Source organism: Aspergillus versicolor (genome assembly GCF_001890125.1).
Source record: "Aspergillus versicolor CBS 583.65 unplaced genomic scaffold ASPVEscaffold_12, whole genome shotgun sequence".
In the NCBI taxonomy this organism is placed as follows: domain Eukaryota; kingdom Fungi; phylum Ascomycota; class Eurotiomycetes; order Eurotiales; family Aspergillaceae; genus Aspergillus; species Aspergillus versicolor.
This window is the reverse complement of record NW_024467535.1, coordinates 174,866-194,063: the sequence shown is the minus strand read 5'-3', so window position 1 is coordinate 194,063 and position 19,198 is coordinate 174,866. Positions and strand designations below refer to the sequence as shown.

The following is a 19,198-nucleotide window of genomic DNA, read 5'->3' as shown; positions in this document are numbered from 1 at the left end:
AGCTCTCATACTCTTTACGTATTCAAGAGGAGGACCGAGGCAATCCAAACCCTGCCTAACGCTGAACTACCTTGGTTATTGCTGTACTGTTGGAGACGAGTGAGGATAACAACTGATGTGATCGCCATGATGTCCGAGACCATGGTCATTTAACTTTATTCCTCCCCGAGTACCCCATCCATACCCCAGCGAACGACTACGTACATAAATAAACCTCCGAGATCCACGGGCTGTGTTCGCTGGTCGACGCCTACCTGCACCTCCGTATATCTCCTGACGAACTGAGCTGAGACACAGCGCAGAGTAGACAAGATGGGCATAACATCCCGTCTGCAGTCGCTCGGCACCTCCGACATCACTAAGGGCAATAACAATGCACCCACCGCTAACCATGACGAAGAGGTGCAGCCAAAGCCAACCTGGGCGGGTGGAAAAGAAGGCGATGTCGCTCAAGCGCTGTTCAACAATACAGATGAAATCAATGAGGAGATTGACCCGGCCGAAGTGCGGAGGGTGCTTTGGAAGATTGATTTCATGATTCTGCCATATTTGGCTGTTTGTTATGCGTTCTTCTATATTGATAAGGTGGGGTTTGACTTCTCTATTCGGGTATTGTTTGTGATGGGCTGGGTTGCTAACTATGGGACAGACCACGCTGAGTTACGCGGCCATCTTTGGAATTGTAGAGGACTTGGAACTCCATGGAACGCAGTATAGCTGGCTCAGTAGTATATTTTATTTTGGGTTCTTGGCTTGGGCATTGGTATGTTATATTGCAAAATGACAGAAGAGTGACAATCATGCTGACCTCCATAGCCTACCAATCTCATGCTGCAGCGGTTTCCAATTGGTACTTGATAGTTCGAAGCAAACGGGGGGTTGGTGCTGATTATCTACAGGAAAATATCTTGGTATCAATATCTTCATGTGGTAAGCTCAACTTAACCCATCAACTCTTCACTAGCTAATAAAACAGGGGCGTCTTCCTCATGATCCAAGCTGCATGCCATAACTTCGCGACCCTCGCCGTCCTACGAGCCCTAGGAGGTGCTGCCGAAGCCTGCGCGGACCCCGCGTTCATGCTCATCACCAGTATGTGGTATACACGACGCGAACAACCCGTGCGCATGGGTCTATGGTATACCGCCAATGGGTTTGGAATCGCCCTCGGTGGCCTCCTCGGCTACGGAATCGGTAATATCAAGGGTGCGCTCCCGTCATGGAAGTACGAGTTTATCATCATGTAAGCTCCTCCAAGGTCCAGATAATCCGGCTCGTTACTGAACTTATGTAGCGGCGCCCTTTGCGCGGCATGGGGTATCGTCATGTTCATATTCCTGCCCGACTCCCCAGTCAACGCCCCTGGCCTTTCGCAACGAGAGCGCCGAATTGCCGTCGAGCGACTAAGGGAGAACCAAACCGGTATTGAGAACAAACACCTGAAGCCGCGGCAGGTCCTTGAGGCGTTTATGGACTATAAACTTTATTTCTTCTTTGTGCTCGGCTGTGTTTGTACGGTACCTCCCTATATCAGAACACCCTTCACGCCGTACTGACCACCCGCCCAGGCAACATCCCGAACGGCGGAATTTCAAACTTTGGAACCATTATTATCCAGGGCTTCGGGTTCTCAACCCTAGTTACAACTCTCATGCAGGTACGTCTTTCTCCCATGACCACTTCCTCCTCCTGCAAAGAAAGCCGTCTCATCTGACACAACAACAGATCCCATACGGCGTCATAATAGCCATTTCCATCCTCGTCTGCGTATACCTGAACGACCGCTTCGTGAACCGCCGCTGCCTCTTCGTCCTCCTATTCCTAATTCCCAATATCGCTGGTGCATTCGGGCTCCGCTTCGTTCCCGAGACTGAAAGAGTTGGCCGCTTGATCTGCTACTATCTCACAGGCCCTTATAACGCAGCTTTTGTGCTGGTTTTGAGTATGCAGGTTGCTAATACTGCTGGTATGCATAACCTGAGATCGGATGATCGAGTAATATGGTATAGCTAATGATGGATGATGAACAGGACACACCAAGAAAGTCGTCACAAACGCAGTCCTCTTCCTAGGCTACTGTACGGGAAACATCGCAGGGCCGTTCTTCTATAAAGATAGCCAGAAGTATTTCTTCCCGCCCTTCCATTCTAAGCCCTAATCTGGTACACCCAAGTGCTGACATCAACAGGCCAACATACTCCCTAGGAATCTGGTCCATGATCGTTTCCCATCTCATCGAGGCTGTCCTCATCAGTATCCTGGGATTGCTCCTACGCTGGGAGAATAAGAAGCGAGATCGTATCCAGAGCCAGATGGAGGGTGGTCTGGAGGGGAGGGATCTCGCCGCTACGGCGTTTTTGGATATGACTGATCGGGAGAATCTGAAGTATGTCTAATAACCCCTCTCCCCTTATCAATACAACAGGTTGCTTTGATTTTTTACTGTGTGAGATGGGGTGTTGCAGGTGGCTAACTTTGCGGTTTGATTAGTTTCCGGTATATTTATTAAAGTATACCTCAGGCTCAGCTAGAGCCCTGAGAAGTATGCTTAAACGAGAGAGAACTCTATATTTTAGCCTAATTTTATCTGAAAGAGCTATATCTCAATCAATCCATTTCCATCAATGGCTATGCTTTCCCGATGTCGTTTACCCTCAAGAACGGGCCCCCTTTGGAGACCGTGGTGCGTTCGATTTTATCATATAGATCACACGGGAGTGGCTGTTTAAGGTGTTTAAAGGACTCAAACTCCCAAATCTCACTTCTCCAGACACCCATCTCACAATATTCCCCCGTGTTCGTGCTCCTGTATGCTTACAGCACCAGCCTTTGATGGCGACTTTCCCTTTGGGGCCTCACAGCGACATGTCTTCCCATGCATAGCTCTGGTTCGACTTTCCCTTCCCTGATGGCTAGAATTCAAGGGTAACCTCCATGGAGTGAGTGACTCACCTACTGCGGTTCCGGCTGCGTGGTTTTGAGCCGACCTCGAGCTCAAGTATCGCTTCATGGGACTCGTGATAACGTGGAAATTAGAGTTAGGTGGGTATCACGCACGCAGGTAGTAATCACAAATCTACTAAGAAAAGAACGAAGTGATGCTATTATATTCTAGAGCATGTACATAAGATGGTCTCTACCGTTTGTAGTCCTAGACTCACCGCGTGCTCGTCTTCTTCAGCTTCCGAGGCGTCTAGACACACCGTAGAAATAACAAGCGTAGTCTGAAGGGTGGCCAGAATCGGGCCCAATATCGTGCGTCCTATCTGTAACACACCTTCGCAAGAGACTTCAAAGGCTAGCTGTCAAACTGCACCCTTAAGAGTTAAAGATACGGGATTGTGCACATCCCCCCACCAACTAGCCTGTTGGGAACAGAAGGACGTCGTTCTTCAGCCATCGGATCCTTGGGTCGCAAAGTTTCTGGAATTCATCCAGCAATGCTTCGGAGCAGCCTCCGAGGGGGACATTGGTCTCCACAGATTCCAGATAAATTGTTCGCGGGCCGGGTTACTGCGAGTCAGGATATTACACCGTGCATCAGTTCTGATGCGGATCATCAGGCGATGAAGGTATCATGTGCATGTCGACGAATCGTACGTGCAGGCTGAATTCGACAAGCAGCTGGTCGAGCAAGGGTCTGCTTTGAATGCTGGTCTATATGCATTCGCCGCTCATACACAAGGGAGCTCTTACTGAATGGCCAATTTTTCTGGCAGCGCCACTGTTGACGATTTGAGTATACAGGCACTGAGGAAGACTGGTGGAACGGTCTGGTGTTCGCTGGGCACGGCATGATAGACCCAGGGTCACTCAAAACTCGTGGGCCTGTCTTCACAATTCGGTATCAAACTCACGTCGAAGACGTGTCGATAACTCCGCAATTCAACCCCGGATCTGCTCAAAAGTTAGTAGACTCCGTAACTGCGGGGGAACTGCTGATCTGGGCGAAAGTCTTCTGGGCGTCTGGAGAGGCCTAGTTGAGTGCGTGCGTGTGCCTGTGAAGCAGCGATCGCGCGTGAAACGCGGTCCGCAACGGAATTCGGTCCTGGGCCCATGGACGAGGAATGCCCGCGACCACGGAAAAACCGGGCTCCCCATGCCAATGGCGTCACCGGTAGTGTCCGACGAAGCTGGACGACGATTTGCTCGAAATTTGGGGATGCAACCCCGCCCTTTCACACGCGATGGGGGATGGCAGATGCAGGCGTGAGGGAGAGAAGTGGAGGAAGCAAGAGGGTCAGGCTGAGGGGCAGCCCTCCAGATCCAGAGGAACCGGGAAGCCGTAAGTGGAACATGACGTCAGGCTTCCTTGCGCCTTTTGGGTTCAGCCGCCGAACCACCACCGGCCGGCCCGTGGCGATCTCACTCTTTGCAAAACTCTGCCTGGCCAAAGGAGAGAGAACAATGTGACTTGGCTGCAAGCTTATTGCCTCGCCCTGCTCTTGTCTCCTGATCCTTCAGGTGATGCCGGCGGAGGTCTCTGCACCGTGCCATTGCCATGGCCTCACTCATTCGCGGAGGTCGTCATCTCTCGCAGGAGCTTAACATCCACAGCCGACCCACAGCTAACCACTTGTGATACCCAGGAAGAGTGGGTAACCAAGTGGCCATTTTCGGTGGGACGCTGCCCTTTATAACGTCGATTCTTTCCTGTTTCTTGATTCTTGCCTTGTGTCTGAGAAAACATCATTGTGAAAGCACCCGCCAGCGAGCCCGATTTCAACCCTGCCTCTGCCCGTCTGGTGTCCAGCTTTTTTCTCAACCCCCTCTCCATCTTTCTATCCTTCCGCCCACCCCCTCTCGCCTGCATATCTCTTTTACGGACGCATTGCCGCTTTGGGAGATCATTATGTCACGAACAAGAGTCCTGCTGATCGGAGCCGCGGGTGAGACCGGAGGTTCAATTGCAAATGGACTGCTGGAGCAACCGTCCTATGTAGGTCACTGTGCAGCGATAATATGATCGCTATGAAGGAGACAAAAAAAAAGCAGCAAAATTCTGACTTTCCCTCGTCATACAGAAAATCCACGCCCTTATTCGGCCCCGTTCTGCTCAGAAGCCTGCCGTTCTCGCCTTGCAGGACAAGGGAGTGCACATCCGCAAATGTGACCTGAAATCGACAGAAGAGGAGCTCGAGAAGGCGCTGGCCGATATCGATGTCGTTATCAGCTGTGTCGGTTCTGCAGAACAACAGGACCAAATCCCCATTGCCAACGCAGCGAAGAAGGCCGGTGTTAAGCGATTCATCCCCTGCGGTTTCATCACCGTCGCACCACCCGGTGGTGTCATGTGGTTGAGGGACGAGGTAATTTTCCGCCATCGAATTGCTGCTTCTTTCAAACATCTCTAACGTTTTTTTTTTTTTTTTTTAACAGAAAGAAATTGTCTACAACCACATCAAGCAACTCCGCCTTCCTTACACCATCATTGATGTTGGCTGGTGGTACCAACTCTCTTATCCTAGACTCGAATCCGGTAAACTTGACTATGCAATGACCGCTGCCAACAACGAAGTCGTCGGAGATGGCAACACGCCCCTGGCCCTGACAGATTTGAGGGATATCGGGCGCTATGTTGCTAGAATCATTTCTGACGATCGCACATTGAACAAGATGGTCTTTGCATACGACGCAGTTCTCACCCAAAATGAAATATTCGGTCTGCTTGAAGAGATCAGTGGGGAGCAGATTGTTCGGAACTACGTAAGTGTGATCCCATCAAACTGTCGATCTTCCGCGTACTGACCTCGTTATTAGATCTCAGACGAGTTGGTTCAAAACAGGGTTCTTGCCGCCCGTCAGTCAAGCGAGACCTATCCTTTCGACCCAGTGAAATTCATCCCCCGGTACCTAGCAGAGTACCAGCTGTCATGGGGCATTCGCGGCGACAACACTCCAGAATATGCCAAGTACCTTGGCTATCTGTCGGCTAAGGAACTTTATCCGGACTTCGCACCTATCGAATTCAAGGAATATCTAAGTGAGGTCTTCAAGGGTACTGCCAAGGGAATTTACACCGACCGGACCATCTCCAAAGCTCACCAACGCATGTTCCCCCGAAGCGAGTCTTCCGATTCGTTACAAGGCCGCTTTTTCCCAAGGACCGAGTCTAGCGATTCTCTCTACATGTCTCGGTAGACGTTCGGTCGTTGCAACATCCAGGAACATTTCACGAATATCACGAGACGTATAAACGAGTCTCAGCACTCGCTTTGAGGATAGATCGACTTACATTCTGATGGTTTTTTTTCAGTACCTTTTTTTTTTCTTTGCATTTGGCTACCGGTCTCCTAGATTTCGGCGTTCTGGACATCGTACGAGATCCAGTGTCTCGGAGATACCTGTGGTATCCTTCCTTTCTATGGTCATAGATGCATGCGATAGGGATTCATATATATACCCTTCACCACTTATTCGTTGCTAGACACAATTGAACGCCTTGAATTTTTCAGCTCTAGACTATGTGTACTGAGTGTGCTAACTGTTCCCTGCACGAATTACTGGAACATCGACTCCTTAAGGAAGGACCGCGGCCGTAGCAAAGCCTTCCTAAACAAGAAACTACTTAAATGGGCCCGGCCGGGGTGGAGGGTTTGGTTTTAACTGGCACAGAGCAAGATCCTGAGAACCTCAGATTTCACTTCGATGTTCGATGTTCGATCTCTACTCACTCAACCCTCAATGTCTCAAATTGAATCATCCAGCGGTTCGCCAGAGTTGCGCCCAGGCAATCCAGTGTCAGCAACGTCTACACAGAGCCATCATTCGTACCAGCTCAGTCCCGATGTCGGCTTGAGGCCATACCAGGTGACTCTCATAAGTCCGTGGTTATTTGCCGAAAGCAAGCGAAAACAACCCTCTAATTTTCGTACAGCGATCGGTGGAGCAATAAATACCGGCTTGATGATAGCGTTTGGGAATGCTCTTTCGCGGTAGGTCGTCTGGTTGCGCAAAGGCACGCCGTACACTGATGACCCATTCTAGATCTGGAGTAAGCTTTTCGTCTGATCCTTTTTCTTATTAAGTTTAGGTACTAATCCCAACAGCCGGCCTCTATCTTAATTTCCTATACCTTTGTCGGGTTTATCGTCTTCCTGGTTGTCTCCGCACTTGGGGAAGTGGCTTCTTTTTCACGAGAGCCAACCACTCTACATACTCAAGCGAAACGATTTTGCGGGCCTTCGTTGGGGTTCACGTTGGGATGGATGTAAGCTTTACATGGTTTCGGTTCAGGTGGTATAGAGCTGACAAAGTGCCTTTTTGATGCGCAGATACTGGCTCAAATATATGATGGTCATCATCAACCAGATGACCGCAGGCGTGGTTGTGATATCATACTGGACTACGGTTCGAATTGTGGACAAAATCGCCTATATCACAGTATTTTTGGCTGTGATAATCTTCATGAACTACTGGAGTGGTCGTTTCCTTGGCCGCTATGAAGTTGTTCTCTCGTCGTTCAAAGTTTTCATAGTGCTGGGGCTCATGATCCTGTCACTCGTTATTGCCTTTGGTGGCGGTCCAGATCACAAGAAGGGATTTCGTTACTGGAGAAAACCCGGCGCGTTCGCCAATGAGGCGGACAGGACCGCTTTGGGAGTATTCCGTGCCATCTTCAGAACTTTCCCCTCCACCACACTATCTTACTTGGGAACCGAACTAATTGGCATGGCTGTGTTGCACACACATGACTCTCGAAAAGCAGCAGCTAGAGCAATTCAGCAAACATTTTACCGCATTCTGGCCTTCAATCTTGTTATTGTCACTCTATTAGGGATGGCGATTCCTTACGATGAAGACATATTAGCATTGCCCACGTACACCTCTAAGCGCACTGCGTCAGCATTCGTCGTGGCGGTCCAAATGGCTCATGTTACTGTGCTGCCGGACATATTGAATGCATGCATCCTTTTCTTTGTCGTTTCTTCGGCAAGCAGGGCCCTTTGCATGGCAACACGAATCATTCGTGAGCTCTCCTTTGAGAAGAACGCCCCTCGATTCCTCCAACGCACCGATAGACGCGGTGTGCCGGTGTACGCCTTAGGAATAAGTTTCGCCCCGGCCTTGTCGGGTTTTCTGAACCTGCTCACCATCTCCGGGCGACTGTGGAGCTACCTTGTCAATTTGGTTACTATGTTCAGCATATTGACCTGGGTGTCAATACTCGTTATCCATATATCGTTTGTACGTGCCCGCAAATGCCATAGGATCGCATCTGAGGAGGTGCCTTTTAAAGCACCATTCGGTATTCTTGGTTCATGGATCGCTTTGGTGCTTTGCATCTCAATACCCATCATGCGAGCAGTTGAACTATCTGATCGCAATTTCTACAACCATGGGTTGGATGTTGGTGCTTTCGTCACCTCTTTTGTTGGGATTCCTCTTTACTTCGCTTTGGTCCTGGGATATAAAGCGGCATCGAGACGAAGGAGAAACCACGCACGTGCGAAAACAGAAGTATTACCTACTAGGGTACGAAGTTTGCAGGATACTGAGACAGATGGGGCGGGCCACAGCGAGACTACAACGCTTTGGGGAGGACGAATTATCCCCATATGGCTGATATAAGGCGGGAGCTAGGCCCTTGGACAACGCTCTTGGTGCGCCCTACTCGATGCTGCGGGCTGCGCCACGCATACAGTAAAGGTGATGATGATGGCACTGCATAAGGAATGCTACCTAGGTGTAATTGTTGATAACCATAACAAGCAGTTGCTTCAAAGCAAGGCTAAACCCTACCGTCCAGACTCTTATGCTGGCCATGATTTACTTTTCTTCGCCCACATTGTATAGTAGTCTTATATATAGAAGTGCTGTAATCAGCAAAGGCCTTGGTTTCCAGCCTCAGCGTCAAGAGCACCAACAGGAATCGCCCTTTGTGGGTTGACAGCGGGCCCACTTGCACTTTTCGTTTCCCCTCCCAGCTTTGATCCTTCTGGTATTTGCTTCTTCTGTCCTGGCTATCGAACACCTTTTCGTCTTTCTCCCACCTTCCCAAATGCCAGTTCTTTATAATGCATTATCCATAATGGATGACCCGTAAACCCCTTTATTAGTTTGTGTTTACAATCTCCCAGGGGTCCGCCAAGACTACAACCAAAAACAAACCAAATACATGGCGACCCTATCCACCCCTCATTATCTTCATATCCATTGACAATCAAGATCAGATAGACAATCATCCTTACATTAGAACTACCCCAATACAAGTCAATCTATCTGTATCCAAATCATCAATATTTGAGAAAACAGGAGAAGGGAATGCTCAGCCAAAATGTCAACACATCCTGCCCCGCTCACTCCCAAAAAGTCCGGCCAGGAATTCGAACGCATTATTGACACTCTCAATGAGCAATTCTCACTCGCACTCCCGAACCCGAAGGTACTCTCACCAGGGGCGAACAAGGACGTTGAGACACCGCGGTGGCGGTGCTATCGACTGTTGCAGAGGCTATACTACCATAGAAAGGTTGTGAGTTTAAACCAGGTATTGAACAACTTCGAGGATTGGGTTTGTTCTCGGAACGCAAGCGATGCGGCTGTTATGTGGGCACGGCAGGACGGGTTGCCTGCTACTGCGCGTGCTGAGCCTGGCCTGGGCCGTGAGCTGATTGTGCACCATGAAAGAGAGGAGCGATTGGGATATTTGATGAAATTGGTTGCCGACGAGTTCTATATTCTGACTGGGTCATATCCAGCGGTTAAGGGGATACTAGATGGACAGCAAAGGTCTCCGAATCTGGTTACGATGCCGCTGAAGAGGCGCTTGTCTATGTCTGATGGGGAAGAATCGTCGGATGAGTTCCAGACGGCTCCGAATTCGCCTGTGAAGGGTTCCGATGGACCAGAGGTAGATGATTCGAATGCAGCGACAAAGTCCTCGGATTTACTGAACGGTGCACCGGCCTTTATTGAGCGGTTGAGGACGGCATCTAACAAGTCAATCAGATATGATGCTGTGCCTGCTAGACAGAATGGTGCCAATTTCAGCTTTTCGTCCTTAACAACGGATACATCGCCCTGTGTTCTAGCGTCCCATACTCAGAATATTCAACGTTCTTTTAATTCAACGGTTACCTTCGCGACGGAGGCTATTACAGAAGACTCTGGTTCAACATATGATGATTCGGTGGCGGACCATATTCTCAGCGAAGAAATAACCCTTTCCAAAGACTTCACTTCCTCGGGAAGCTCGTTTGAAGTGCCGCGGTACCTTGCTGAAGGTGAAATTGTGACAGAGCTTCTCCAGAGCGGGCCATTCTCTCTTGACCACCCCTTCCCGGCCCCAATTCCGCTTTTCTATCGCTACGAGTTAGAGAGGATAGGCAGAGCTTGGGACGTCCCTTTGGACCTCATGCTAGTTGGAGGCAGCATGCAGCTTAACTATAACAAATTTTGGGGCTGGATCGAATGCCACGGTCAGCGAGATGGCAAACCGATTCCCGAAAAGACAACCCGTAAAGCCTGGGATGCTGCATGTGGAGGTACTTTCAAAACAGACAAGCATTCTGAAGTGGTCGTTCTAACGGGAGATCTCGACTGGTGCAGCAAGTCCGAACCGGGTGTCTTAAAGCTGAAATTGAAACCTTTGAAGACGGAGCGGTCGTGTCGTTTTCATCGTCGTTATGGGTCTGACCGTTTCCTTAGCCTAACCCTACCTGCCCCGACCCGGCCTCCAAAACACCTTCGACTTCCCTCCCATCCTGCCCTTCTGCGAGAAAGTATTGCTTTGTGGCTGACTCAAAATCCTCATAAATGCCTGGGGAGAGTATGGAGGCCTTTTTACGTGGAAGAAGTCAAACAGAAGCGGAAAGTCAAAGCTGAGCCAAGGTTTAGGGTCGACTTCTTTGCTATCGACGGCATTGACTTTGTCGGCCGGTTTGACGAGTCATCTCATAGAATATCGGCGAAAAATGAGAGCTCGGACAGCCACACCCCGATGAGTCTCGGGTCCCTCCTTGAATGGCATTTGTCCCCGCAAGCAAATATTGGACAGAGTAATCTCAAGCTGTTTCAACGGATATCCCTTGGTCTCTCCAAGACATTTGCCACGGTTGTATTGAAGCCGGACCAAGTTTTTTATCTGCGGGACGACCCAAACCATCGTGTCATGAACGACGGGTGTTCTTTAATGTCTCGACAGCTTGCCAACCAGATCTGTGATAGCCTGGGGATCTCTGGTAATACCCCAAGTGTTTTCCAGGGAAGAATCGCTGGCGCCAAGGGTTTGTGGATGGTCGACAGACATCGATCCCAAGTTGGGAGTGTTGATGATGATGTATGGATTCAGATATCTGACTCGCAATTGAAAATCAGTCCACATCCACGGGAATGGAAGGATCCAGTCGATGACGAAAAGCTAACCTTTGAGGTCGTCAAGTGGTCCAAACCTCCACATCCCGTAGATCTAAACATCCAACTCCTCGCGATCTTAGACCACGGAGGAAACGTTAAAGACTACATTGCCGATCTTGCTAGACTTGGAATCCAATCCGTGGCGCGAGATTTTGAGGAAGTAATCAGGGCCAACAGTCCAATTCTTTGCCGCAGTCTTGCGCAGAAGATCCGACCAACATCAGATAGCGGTACCAAGTTCATGGCACAGAGCATGAGACGCTTGGAGCAGTGGATAACCGACGACGTAGAGGCCATAGTCCGATTTTCGGAAGCTGGTTTTGCGCCCCGAGACTTTTATCCGCTGCGCAAACGACTTGGAAAGTGCTTGAGAAATCTACTGGAAAGATATGTGGAGGGGTTGCGCATTGAGGTGCCACTATCCACTTATGCCTTTTGTATTGCAGATCCGTACGGGGTCTTAAAGGAGGATGAAGTTCATTTTGGACTTTCCAACAATTGGCGGGATGACCATAGCCAATTTGAAGACAATTTACTAGATGGTATAGATGTCCTTGTCGGGCGTCTTCCTGCCCATCTCCCGTCTGACATCCAACGTCGAAAGGCGGTTTGGAAACCAGAACTTCGCCACTTCAAGGATGTTATTGTGTTTCCAACGACAGGGGAAATCCCATTAGCGGACATGTTATCTGGTGGCGATTATGATGGTGACACACCCTGGATCTGCTGGGATCAGAATATCGTTCGGAACTTTTACAACTCGCAGCCACCCAGCCAACATGAAAGCTACCCCCCGCAACACTTCGGGCTCAGCAAGCATTCCGTGCCGATGAGCGAGATACAGTCGATGGGCGAGTTCCTTGACAGCTCGTTCACATTCAACCTAACATTGTCCAATCTGGGCCGGTGCACGGTGGAGCACGAAAAACTGTCATACGATGAATCTATCGACTCACCGAGCGCGAAAGAACTTTCTGCTCTACTCAGCCATCTTGTTGATGGGCGCAAAGCCGGTGTACATTTATCAGAGGCAGCTTGGCAGCAATACCGCAAAAAGATCAGCCCTAGAGCTCGGGAATTGCCAGCCTATAAGAACACAGCCCGCAAGGAGAAACCCAACAACATAATTGATCATATCCGATTCGTTGTCTCGCCTAACGAAAGAAGGGATGTGCTAATCAAGCTACAGAAGGCATTTCCAGAGGCAGAGCACGCTCAAACACGGGATCCAGATCTTGTTCAGCCGTGGAACGAGGCACAAAAGAAAGCCGAGAAAAGCCAGCCCGTGTATGCAGCACTGAAAGCGATTACTCGCGATATTGAAGACCTCAAATGCAGATGGGACCGGTCCCTTCAGGGAGGCGATACCTCTTTCTCTCCTCTTGCCCTAGAGGCAGCTGAACAAGCACGAGCGATCCCACCTCCGACCTCCGGGGACGACCCAGTGATCCAAGTTTGGAAACATAGTGAATCGGAATGGTTTGAACTGCTAGCATCGTGCACATATAAGATATACCCAATGTCGAGTTTTGTCCTCCACGCATTCGGCGAGTATCTTTGCCAAATAAAGAGCAAAAGATTTCCGTCTCGAACAGTATCAAACGAGATCCTGGCGTGTTATCGAGTTAACCAGAAGGTTATTGCACGTCTATGGGCCCAGAACAATGGCGAAGAGGAAGATGAAGACGAGGGAGACGAATATGAAGGGCATGAAGCCATTGAGGCGATGATGTATGGAACAGCAGGTGTTGGCGGATACTACGACCCTGACGATCAGATGTCTGTAGAGTGATATTTTATCTTTGGATACCCATAGTTGTGTCAATGTAGGCACTAGTTCACGTGAAAATAACCTAGTTTGCTCAGTGTAGTGTTCGGTGTAGTTACAGGGCTGAGTTGGGCATCGGCAAGAAAGTCCGTCAAGCGGCACCGTTCCTTCCTCTTGGGGTAGACCACGGAATACTGTAAACAGAAGGCGGTCAGTGCTGATAAACCCACCCTCCGATCACATGCAGACCCGCCCGATTGAGTTTCAAAGGAATGTCAAGCGGCAAGGACCCAAGGAAAGGCACAGGCAGCGCCCAGAGACCCGAAGATGGCCCGGACAAAGAAATGCCCCAACAGATCGCTGACTTTGAGCTCGGAGGCAGATAAAAGCTTGCGGATATTAGTGGCGCTCTTGGTGAATCTCATTCTTCTCCGGACTCGCCTCTCGATTGCCGGCAGCCAACAGCGACCCCCAGCCAGTTGCTCGTGAATGGCCAGTGGCCCATGGTTCTCCGAGCTTTGCATGTGATGTCAGATGCCGATGATGGTGCCTCCATCAATCACATCCAGCATCACCGCTGTTGGCCATTAATATTCATGTTCAGGGTGTTTGCTTCGGATTTAGTGGCGGATGTGATGAGACTGTTTCTCTGATTGATTGAACACGCTTTGATCGGCCCTGGGCATTTTCCGGGGTCGCAGTTTTGGGTGCGAAGGGCTGGGGCCATTAATCAACGCAGTGCAGAGACCGCCAGACTGGAGTACTTTCGAGCGATCCATTGTAGACATTGGAGAGGGCCCAGCTCGGTCCTGACTTGCCTCTTGGCCGTGTCTAATTGTCATCTTCATGCTCATGGCCGTATTTTCCTTTTAACCGCCGGCCGGCTGTTCTGCTGTCTGACCTCTACGTAGTAAAAATTCTTCACGTGAAGACGCTCCAGGCAACTCCAGCAGACCCTCTCTCATTCTCAAACGTCCAGTCAACTGCCGGTCCCTCCTTCACAAGGAAGAAAATCTATTATTGATTGCCCACCTCTTGATCGTCCCCCGCCAGTCTCGGATTCCCACTGCCTTTTACCCTTCTCGAATATTGCCTTTGCGCCGCTCATGCGATGGACCGCAGCTCAGGCGGCATTGCTACCCTAAACACCTCCCTCTCCTCAGTCTCCGTCCGCGACGCCACCGCGAATCCTCCTCCCTCTGCGACACCGACTTCTAGCTACACGTCTCATTCGTCTTCGAACTCCTACGCTCCTTTATCTCAACCGCCGTCCGTCTCCTCGACCTCCCAACATGTGCCCTCTATGATGGAGGTGGATAATACAGCCGTGGCTGACGACCGCTCTCGTCGCGATACCAGCGTCTTGTCTATGGACGACCTTGAAGCCGCTCAAGCACTGGAAGGGCTTCGTACAGGTGCTTTCCCTCTTTTCATTCCCCCTCTTGGTTTTGCTGTCTATAATATACAACGGTCTCTTACGGGCTAGCTAACACTTGTTCATTAGACTTCGGCGCATCACCTAGATCTTCACAACAGACCACCGCATCACCCGAGTCCAAATCGCAACCAGAACCAATTCTCTCCCTGTTAACATCTACCCACCCTCTGATATCCTCTGCAATCAGCGGGTCGGTTGCCGCATATACCACCTCGAAATCATATTCCCCTCGTTTCAAATCTAGTGCCGAGTTCATTGAACGGAACATCGGCTCACCCGTAGCCAGCACTGTTCATAGTGTTGGTCGCAAGACAGGTGTGGAGGGCAGTCTCCGCTGGGCCTTACAACGGCACGCATCCAACTCGTCAGAGTCCAATCGATCAAAACGCCGCAAGGTGACCAGTGACAAACGCTCCAGTGAAGAAGATCTAGAAATAGGCGTGGTTCCGAATATGGATTCCAAGAACCCGCCAGAAGCTCCAGAGCTCTACCTTAATGAGTCTCTACCTCCGTACGACGACGAGAAATCGCCCAGCTATGATGACCTCGGCAAGGAGGGTTCTTCCCGTCAGTCGACTTGGCAAAGCCGGCTCATGATCTCAACCTCTGGCCTGGGAGTTGCCATGAGCGAAGAGTCACTGAAGAGCTTGCAATATTGCTTAACCTGGTTGAAATGGGCCAATGGCAGGTTGGGAAATTCTATTGTCGCTTTGCAGGAGACCCTGAAAGAATGGGACTCTCTCCCGCAGAAGAACGGAGATGGCTCTTCGGTCAATGGCCAAGCCTCCAACAAGACTCTACTATCACAGCGCATCCAGGCCCTAAGGCACGATGTATTATCCACCCTGAAGCAGGTGGTAGATGTTGTCTCCAAGTATGCCGGTGGGGCACTTCCCGAAAATGCGCGCCATCTCGTGCGCCGTCACCTCACTTCTCTTCCGCATCGATTCCAAGTCGCAACGACTGCCTGCCCGAAACCAGATGAGTCCGGAACACCTTCCGAGCTCTCTAGCAGTGCCCGTCGGATCCTAGTGCTTGCTCAGGAAGGCTTGGATATGATGTCGCAGGTCAGTGGCGTTGTCAACGACACTCTCGTTAGTGCTGAGCACTGGTGCGAGCGGCTGGGCCGCAAACGTACGGGAAACAAGAACGCTGCTGAAGTTCAACCGGAAGCGCGAGAATACCCGTCCGATATCAAACAATCCATCGCAGAAGCTCCCCAAGATACCCCCATGACCGGACTAGAAAAGACATAAGCCCCTCGAACGGCATAAATGTGTTTTCTGTCTTGGAACCAAACTGACTTACTATATCGGCTACCGTTTACCACTCTACCACATACCCTCGCTATCAGTTCATCTAGCCCGTCCTTTGGATCGACCATAGATCTACCGGAAACGATATGCTTACCTACCTTCATTATCTCTCTTTCCTATATGCGTGAAGACTTAATAATCATCTCTTGGTTGGTTATCAAGTCCTTCTGGCCTGCGTCAAACTCGAATTTCTTCTCTATCTCGGTTCTATTGGTTCGTATACTATCAAAACTGGGTTTTTTATTTGCTATCATTGTCCTGTCAAAGTGCTGCTGGTAGTTGTGTTTAGCTTGGTATGAAGCGGAAGACCGACGTTCCGTTCAACAATTTAACCGGCATTCTGGCCTTGATTCATGATTTTTTTTTTTTAAAAAAAAAAAAAAGTGCAATAACGCCTGTAATCTACCCTCCATTGTAAAATCTTTCAAACATCATCCCCGATATTCAGCGGCCTATTGCCCCCCTTCTGCTGCTCATGGTGTCTATGGCACCGCCTTTTGCCTGTCCCTCCAATAACCCCCATCTCCACCTCCTAATCTGCATCTCATCCCAAGCACGATCAAGTGAGATCCCTTCCGCCATCGCCAAACCATGCAAATAATCATGGCAATCCACCCTGTATTGCGCGAATGTGCTCGCCTCTTCTCTTTCTCTATCCCAATCGACATCATTCTCCCTGGATCCTAGGTAGTCTTCAAGTGTTTGGGAAGATATCGCCGCCATAATTGCTGTGAGTTCCGGCGCTTGCTCCTGCTCCTGCTCCTGCTCCTGCTCCTGCTCGTACTCATGCTCGTACACAGAATTCGAAGCCAGGGTTGGAGCTGCAGGATCCGGCAAAGGAACCGAAGCTGGTGAGATGGATCTAGAGTTTGATGTTGATCTAGATGTGGTAGACGACGCTTCCATGGTCAGGAAATAGTTGTTATTGAAGAACGGCGGGCTAAATCGCGGGTCGTAGATGAAGGTGCGGATGTCGCTGTGAAAGAGGGATAGCGTGGCCGCATCTTTAAGGATCAATTTGCATGTCTCTGCGCTTGTGCAGGTGAAATCATCGTGGTCTGTCGATGGTGGTTGTGCTATCTTGTTCGTGTGCATCGCAAGCGTGATTATTTTTGGTTTGCTAGAGGATGCGAGGGCGGGCTTTTGAGAGAGCTGGGCCATTTTGCTTTGATATTCTCTGGGTAGTTGGTATTCTAGCACGATGGTTCTGCTCATGTTTATATATAGGCGGGGATGGCTGTAGATGGACAAAGGGGTTTGTTTTGTATTGTCTCACGCACACATATCCCGCTGAGAACTCGCTTCCTGCGTCTTTGTGGATTGTATTTTATTGTTCTGGATATCTTTTGTCAGAGTAAATGGCAGTATAGAATTAAGTTCAACTTTCGCCTTTGATGTGTTCACTCTACCTGCCTGGTCCTCTATGGCCGAGTTCATTTCCTTCACATTAATTTTGACTTCCACCCAGTCTCACCCAGAACACCTGGTTGAAGCCGCCCTCTTATTCAAGTGGGGGGGAAAGATAACAAATAAAAGCAGAGCCCTGTGAACATTGCCATAAATGCATTGCCCTTTGCCTGCCTTTGTATAGATTCCATCCGATACTAAGAACACCAAGACCATGCCTCAATCTCTATCGCAACCGGCGCCCCAGATTCAGGAGCCTCAATCATCCTTCATTGGCTTCTTTCCTTGGTTCTGTCTATCCATCTCATCTATCTTCATCCTTGTCCTACTCCGAAAACATATCGCGGGCTTGTGTCGGGGTTTATGGTCATGCCTCCCCTGCAGCCTTAGGATCAGCGTTGAGAACTTCAGCTTTGGTAAAAACTGGCGAAAGGGGGTGGTGTATATGAAAATTGATGAGGACGACAAGATCGAGGGCGATAATTGTTTTGTCGGTGGTGGTAGCGACGAAGATATATCGTATGTGGATAACGTCTCCTGCGACACTATATATACAAAACCCAGGCAGGGGATATTCCTACTCACAAAAGATTTAATTATTAACACTCAGCCAGACGCAGTTCGCAAATGAAAACAAATGGCCATGGCCACGCGACGTCCAGCGAGACCGAAACCGATGATTCAGAGCTCGACGACAACGATACCCCTACCCTCACTCTCACAAAGTACTTCAACCCTGCAACATCCCTCATCTACAAACACATTCTCGAACCGCCGTCCCCGGTTACGTCTTTCTTCCCGCGTCCATTCCAGTTGACATCGGAGAAATATTATCAACACGAGGAGAGCACTGACCTTCGCAACGCCCGACTCGTCACCCCCATTGACCACAAGGGTGCCAACATGGAGGCTGCCATGGACGCAACTACAGGGTGGGTGCATAAACTTGTCGAAAGAGCAGTGAGGAGATTCGAGAGATTACACACAGCAGAAGACATCTACAGCAACGCCAATTTTTAAATGGTCTGTTTTTCCTTCGCGACGACTGTGGTGCTCAGGCAGCGTGTGTTTTGGTATGCTCCGCCTTCAAGACTACGACAACGAACCCTGGTCACAAATCGGTTCGGTTGATTGGTCGATTGAATATATGCATAGAAATTTGTTTTTGCCGTAGAGTGTGCGAGCCGGGGAGAGCGAATATTGTATTGAATCTTGTCGTTATGAGCAAGGGGGTCTCTGGAATTGAAGACCCTGCTCCGTCCTGCGATGTTGATAAACGCTGGCGATTCGACCAGGGCCAGCTTCGAAGGTTAGCTTAGACAGGAATTTGCGTAGAACGACCAAGTTTTGTATTGTTTCTCGTCTATTCTACCGTTATCTACCAGTTTATGGGTTATCAGTATTTATCGTCATAGACGGTGTTGGCACAGGCAAATTTAACCCATTCGGCCGCGAATGATTTACCTATAACACTCAAAGATAACTCGTGCTGAGTGGCCAAGAGAACCATCAACGGGCGGGCCTTGTGTCCATGGAATACCAGTATTGGCGATGAAGATGTCTAGTGTGTGACGACGACTTTATAGAAATCGGAATGAACCAGAGGTTGCGAGACTGAGCTTAGACAGAGGATTGAAAGGTAAAAGATGGAAGAAATACCCAAAGATCAGGCTGATCACGTTCTTATAGACCACCCGGTTGAAAGGCACTCTGTTGGCCACCATCACCAGATCACTCACCAGTTGCAGGCCGGGCCAACCGGCGGAGGGTTGACAAAGATACCGGTGATAATCAAGCCGACTCCGAGACGAAGAGCGTCTTGTTTATATCGACACCTCAATAAGCTTTGGATTGGCCTTGCAGTGGACTACCTGAGTGGCGCTATGCAGCCCAGGTTCGGGAAAAACAGCG

The 19,198-nt window shown here is 49.8% G+C and overlaps 7 protein-coding genes across 7 annotated transcripts; 6 read left to right on the top strand and 1 right to left on the bottom strand.

The window, feature by feature from the left end:
- Window positions 1–312: 312 nt before the first annotated feature.
- ASPVEDRAFT_56471 (putative MFS allantoate transporter) lies at window positions 313–2,509 on the top strand (the record flags this gene model as incomplete). Its single annotated transcript, XM_040815217.1, has 11 exons — window positions 313–585; window positions 650–763; window positions 817–850; window positions 900–930; window positions 977–1,243; window positions 1,295–1,512; window positions 1,569–1,657; window positions 1,726–1,966; window positions 2,031–2,124; window positions 2,189–2,386; window positions 2,491–2,509. 11 exons carry the CDS (start codon window positions 313–315, stop codon window positions 2,507–2,509), a joined length of 1,578 nt encoding a protein of 525 aa, XP_040672721.1.
- Window positions 2,510–4,852: 2,343 nt separating this feature from the next.
- ASPVEDRAFT_33213 (aromatic alcohol reductase) lies at window positions 4,853–6,141 on the top strand (the record flags this gene model as incomplete). The annotated part of the gene is made up of 4 exons (XM_040810701.1): window positions 4,853–4,939; window positions 5,025–5,309; window positions 5,380–5,706; window positions 5,761–6,141. 4 exons carry the CDS (start codon window positions 4,853–4,855, stop codon window positions 6,139–6,141), a joined length of 1,080 nt encoding a protein of 359 aa, XP_040672720.1.
- A 391-nt stretch (window positions 6,142–6,532) lies between these two features.
- ASPVEDRAFT_350055 (putative amino acid permease) lies at window positions 6,533–8,924 on the top strand. The gene is made up of 3 exons (XM_040810912.1): window positions 6,533–6,994; window positions 7,050–7,210; window positions 7,275–8,924. Exons 1-3 carry the CDS (start codon window positions 6,923–6,925, stop codon window positions 8,569–8,571), a joined length of 1,530 nt encoding a protein of 509 aa, XP_040672719.1. The 5' UTR covers window positions 6,533–6,922; the 3' UTR covers window positions 8,572–8,924.
- Window positions 8,925–9,277: 353 nt separating this feature from the next.
- ASPVEDRAFT_141561 (RNA dependent RNA polymerase) lies at window positions 9,278–13,150 on the top strand (the record flags this gene model as incomplete). The annotated part of the gene is made up of 1 exon (XM_040807760.1): window positions 9,278–13,150. One exon carries the CDS (start codon window positions 9,278–9,280, stop codon window positions 13,148–13,150), a length of 3,873 nt encoding a protein of 1,290 aa, XP_040672718.1.
- Window positions 13,151–14,429: 1,279 nt separating this feature from the next.
- On the top strand, window positions 14,430–15,820 carry ASPVEDRAFT_141369 (putative clock controled protein (Ccg-8); the record flags this gene model as incomplete). Its single annotated transcript, XM_040807740.1, has 2 exons — window positions 14,430–14,541; window positions 14,631–15,820. 2 exons carry the CDS (start codon window positions 14,430–14,432, stop codon window positions 15,818–15,820), a joined length of 1,302 nt encoding a protein of 433 aa, XP_040672717.1.
- A 252-nt stretch (window positions 15,821–16,072) lies between these two features.
- On the bottom strand, window positions 16,073–17,219 carry ASPVEDRAFT_349927 (uncharacterized protein). Its single transcript, XM_040810911.1, has one exon. The coding sequence runs from the start codon at window positions 17,093–17,095 to the stop codon at window positions 16,325–16,327; it is 771 nt and encodes a 256-aa protein (XP_040672716.1). The 5' UTR covers window positions 17,096–17,219; the 3' UTR covers window positions 16,073–16,324.
- A 690-nt stretch (window positions 17,220–17,909) lies between these two features.
- ASPVEDRAFT_46333 (uncharacterized protein) lies at window positions 17,910–18,661 on the top strand. Its single transcript, XM_040813525.1, has one exon. The coding sequence runs from the start codon at window positions 17,915–17,917 to the stop codon at window positions 18,305–18,307; it is 393 nt and encodes a 130-aa protein (XP_040672715.1). The 5' UTR covers window positions 17,910–17,914; the 3' UTR covers window positions 18,308–18,661.
- Window positions 18,662–19,198: the final 537 nt, after the last annotated feature.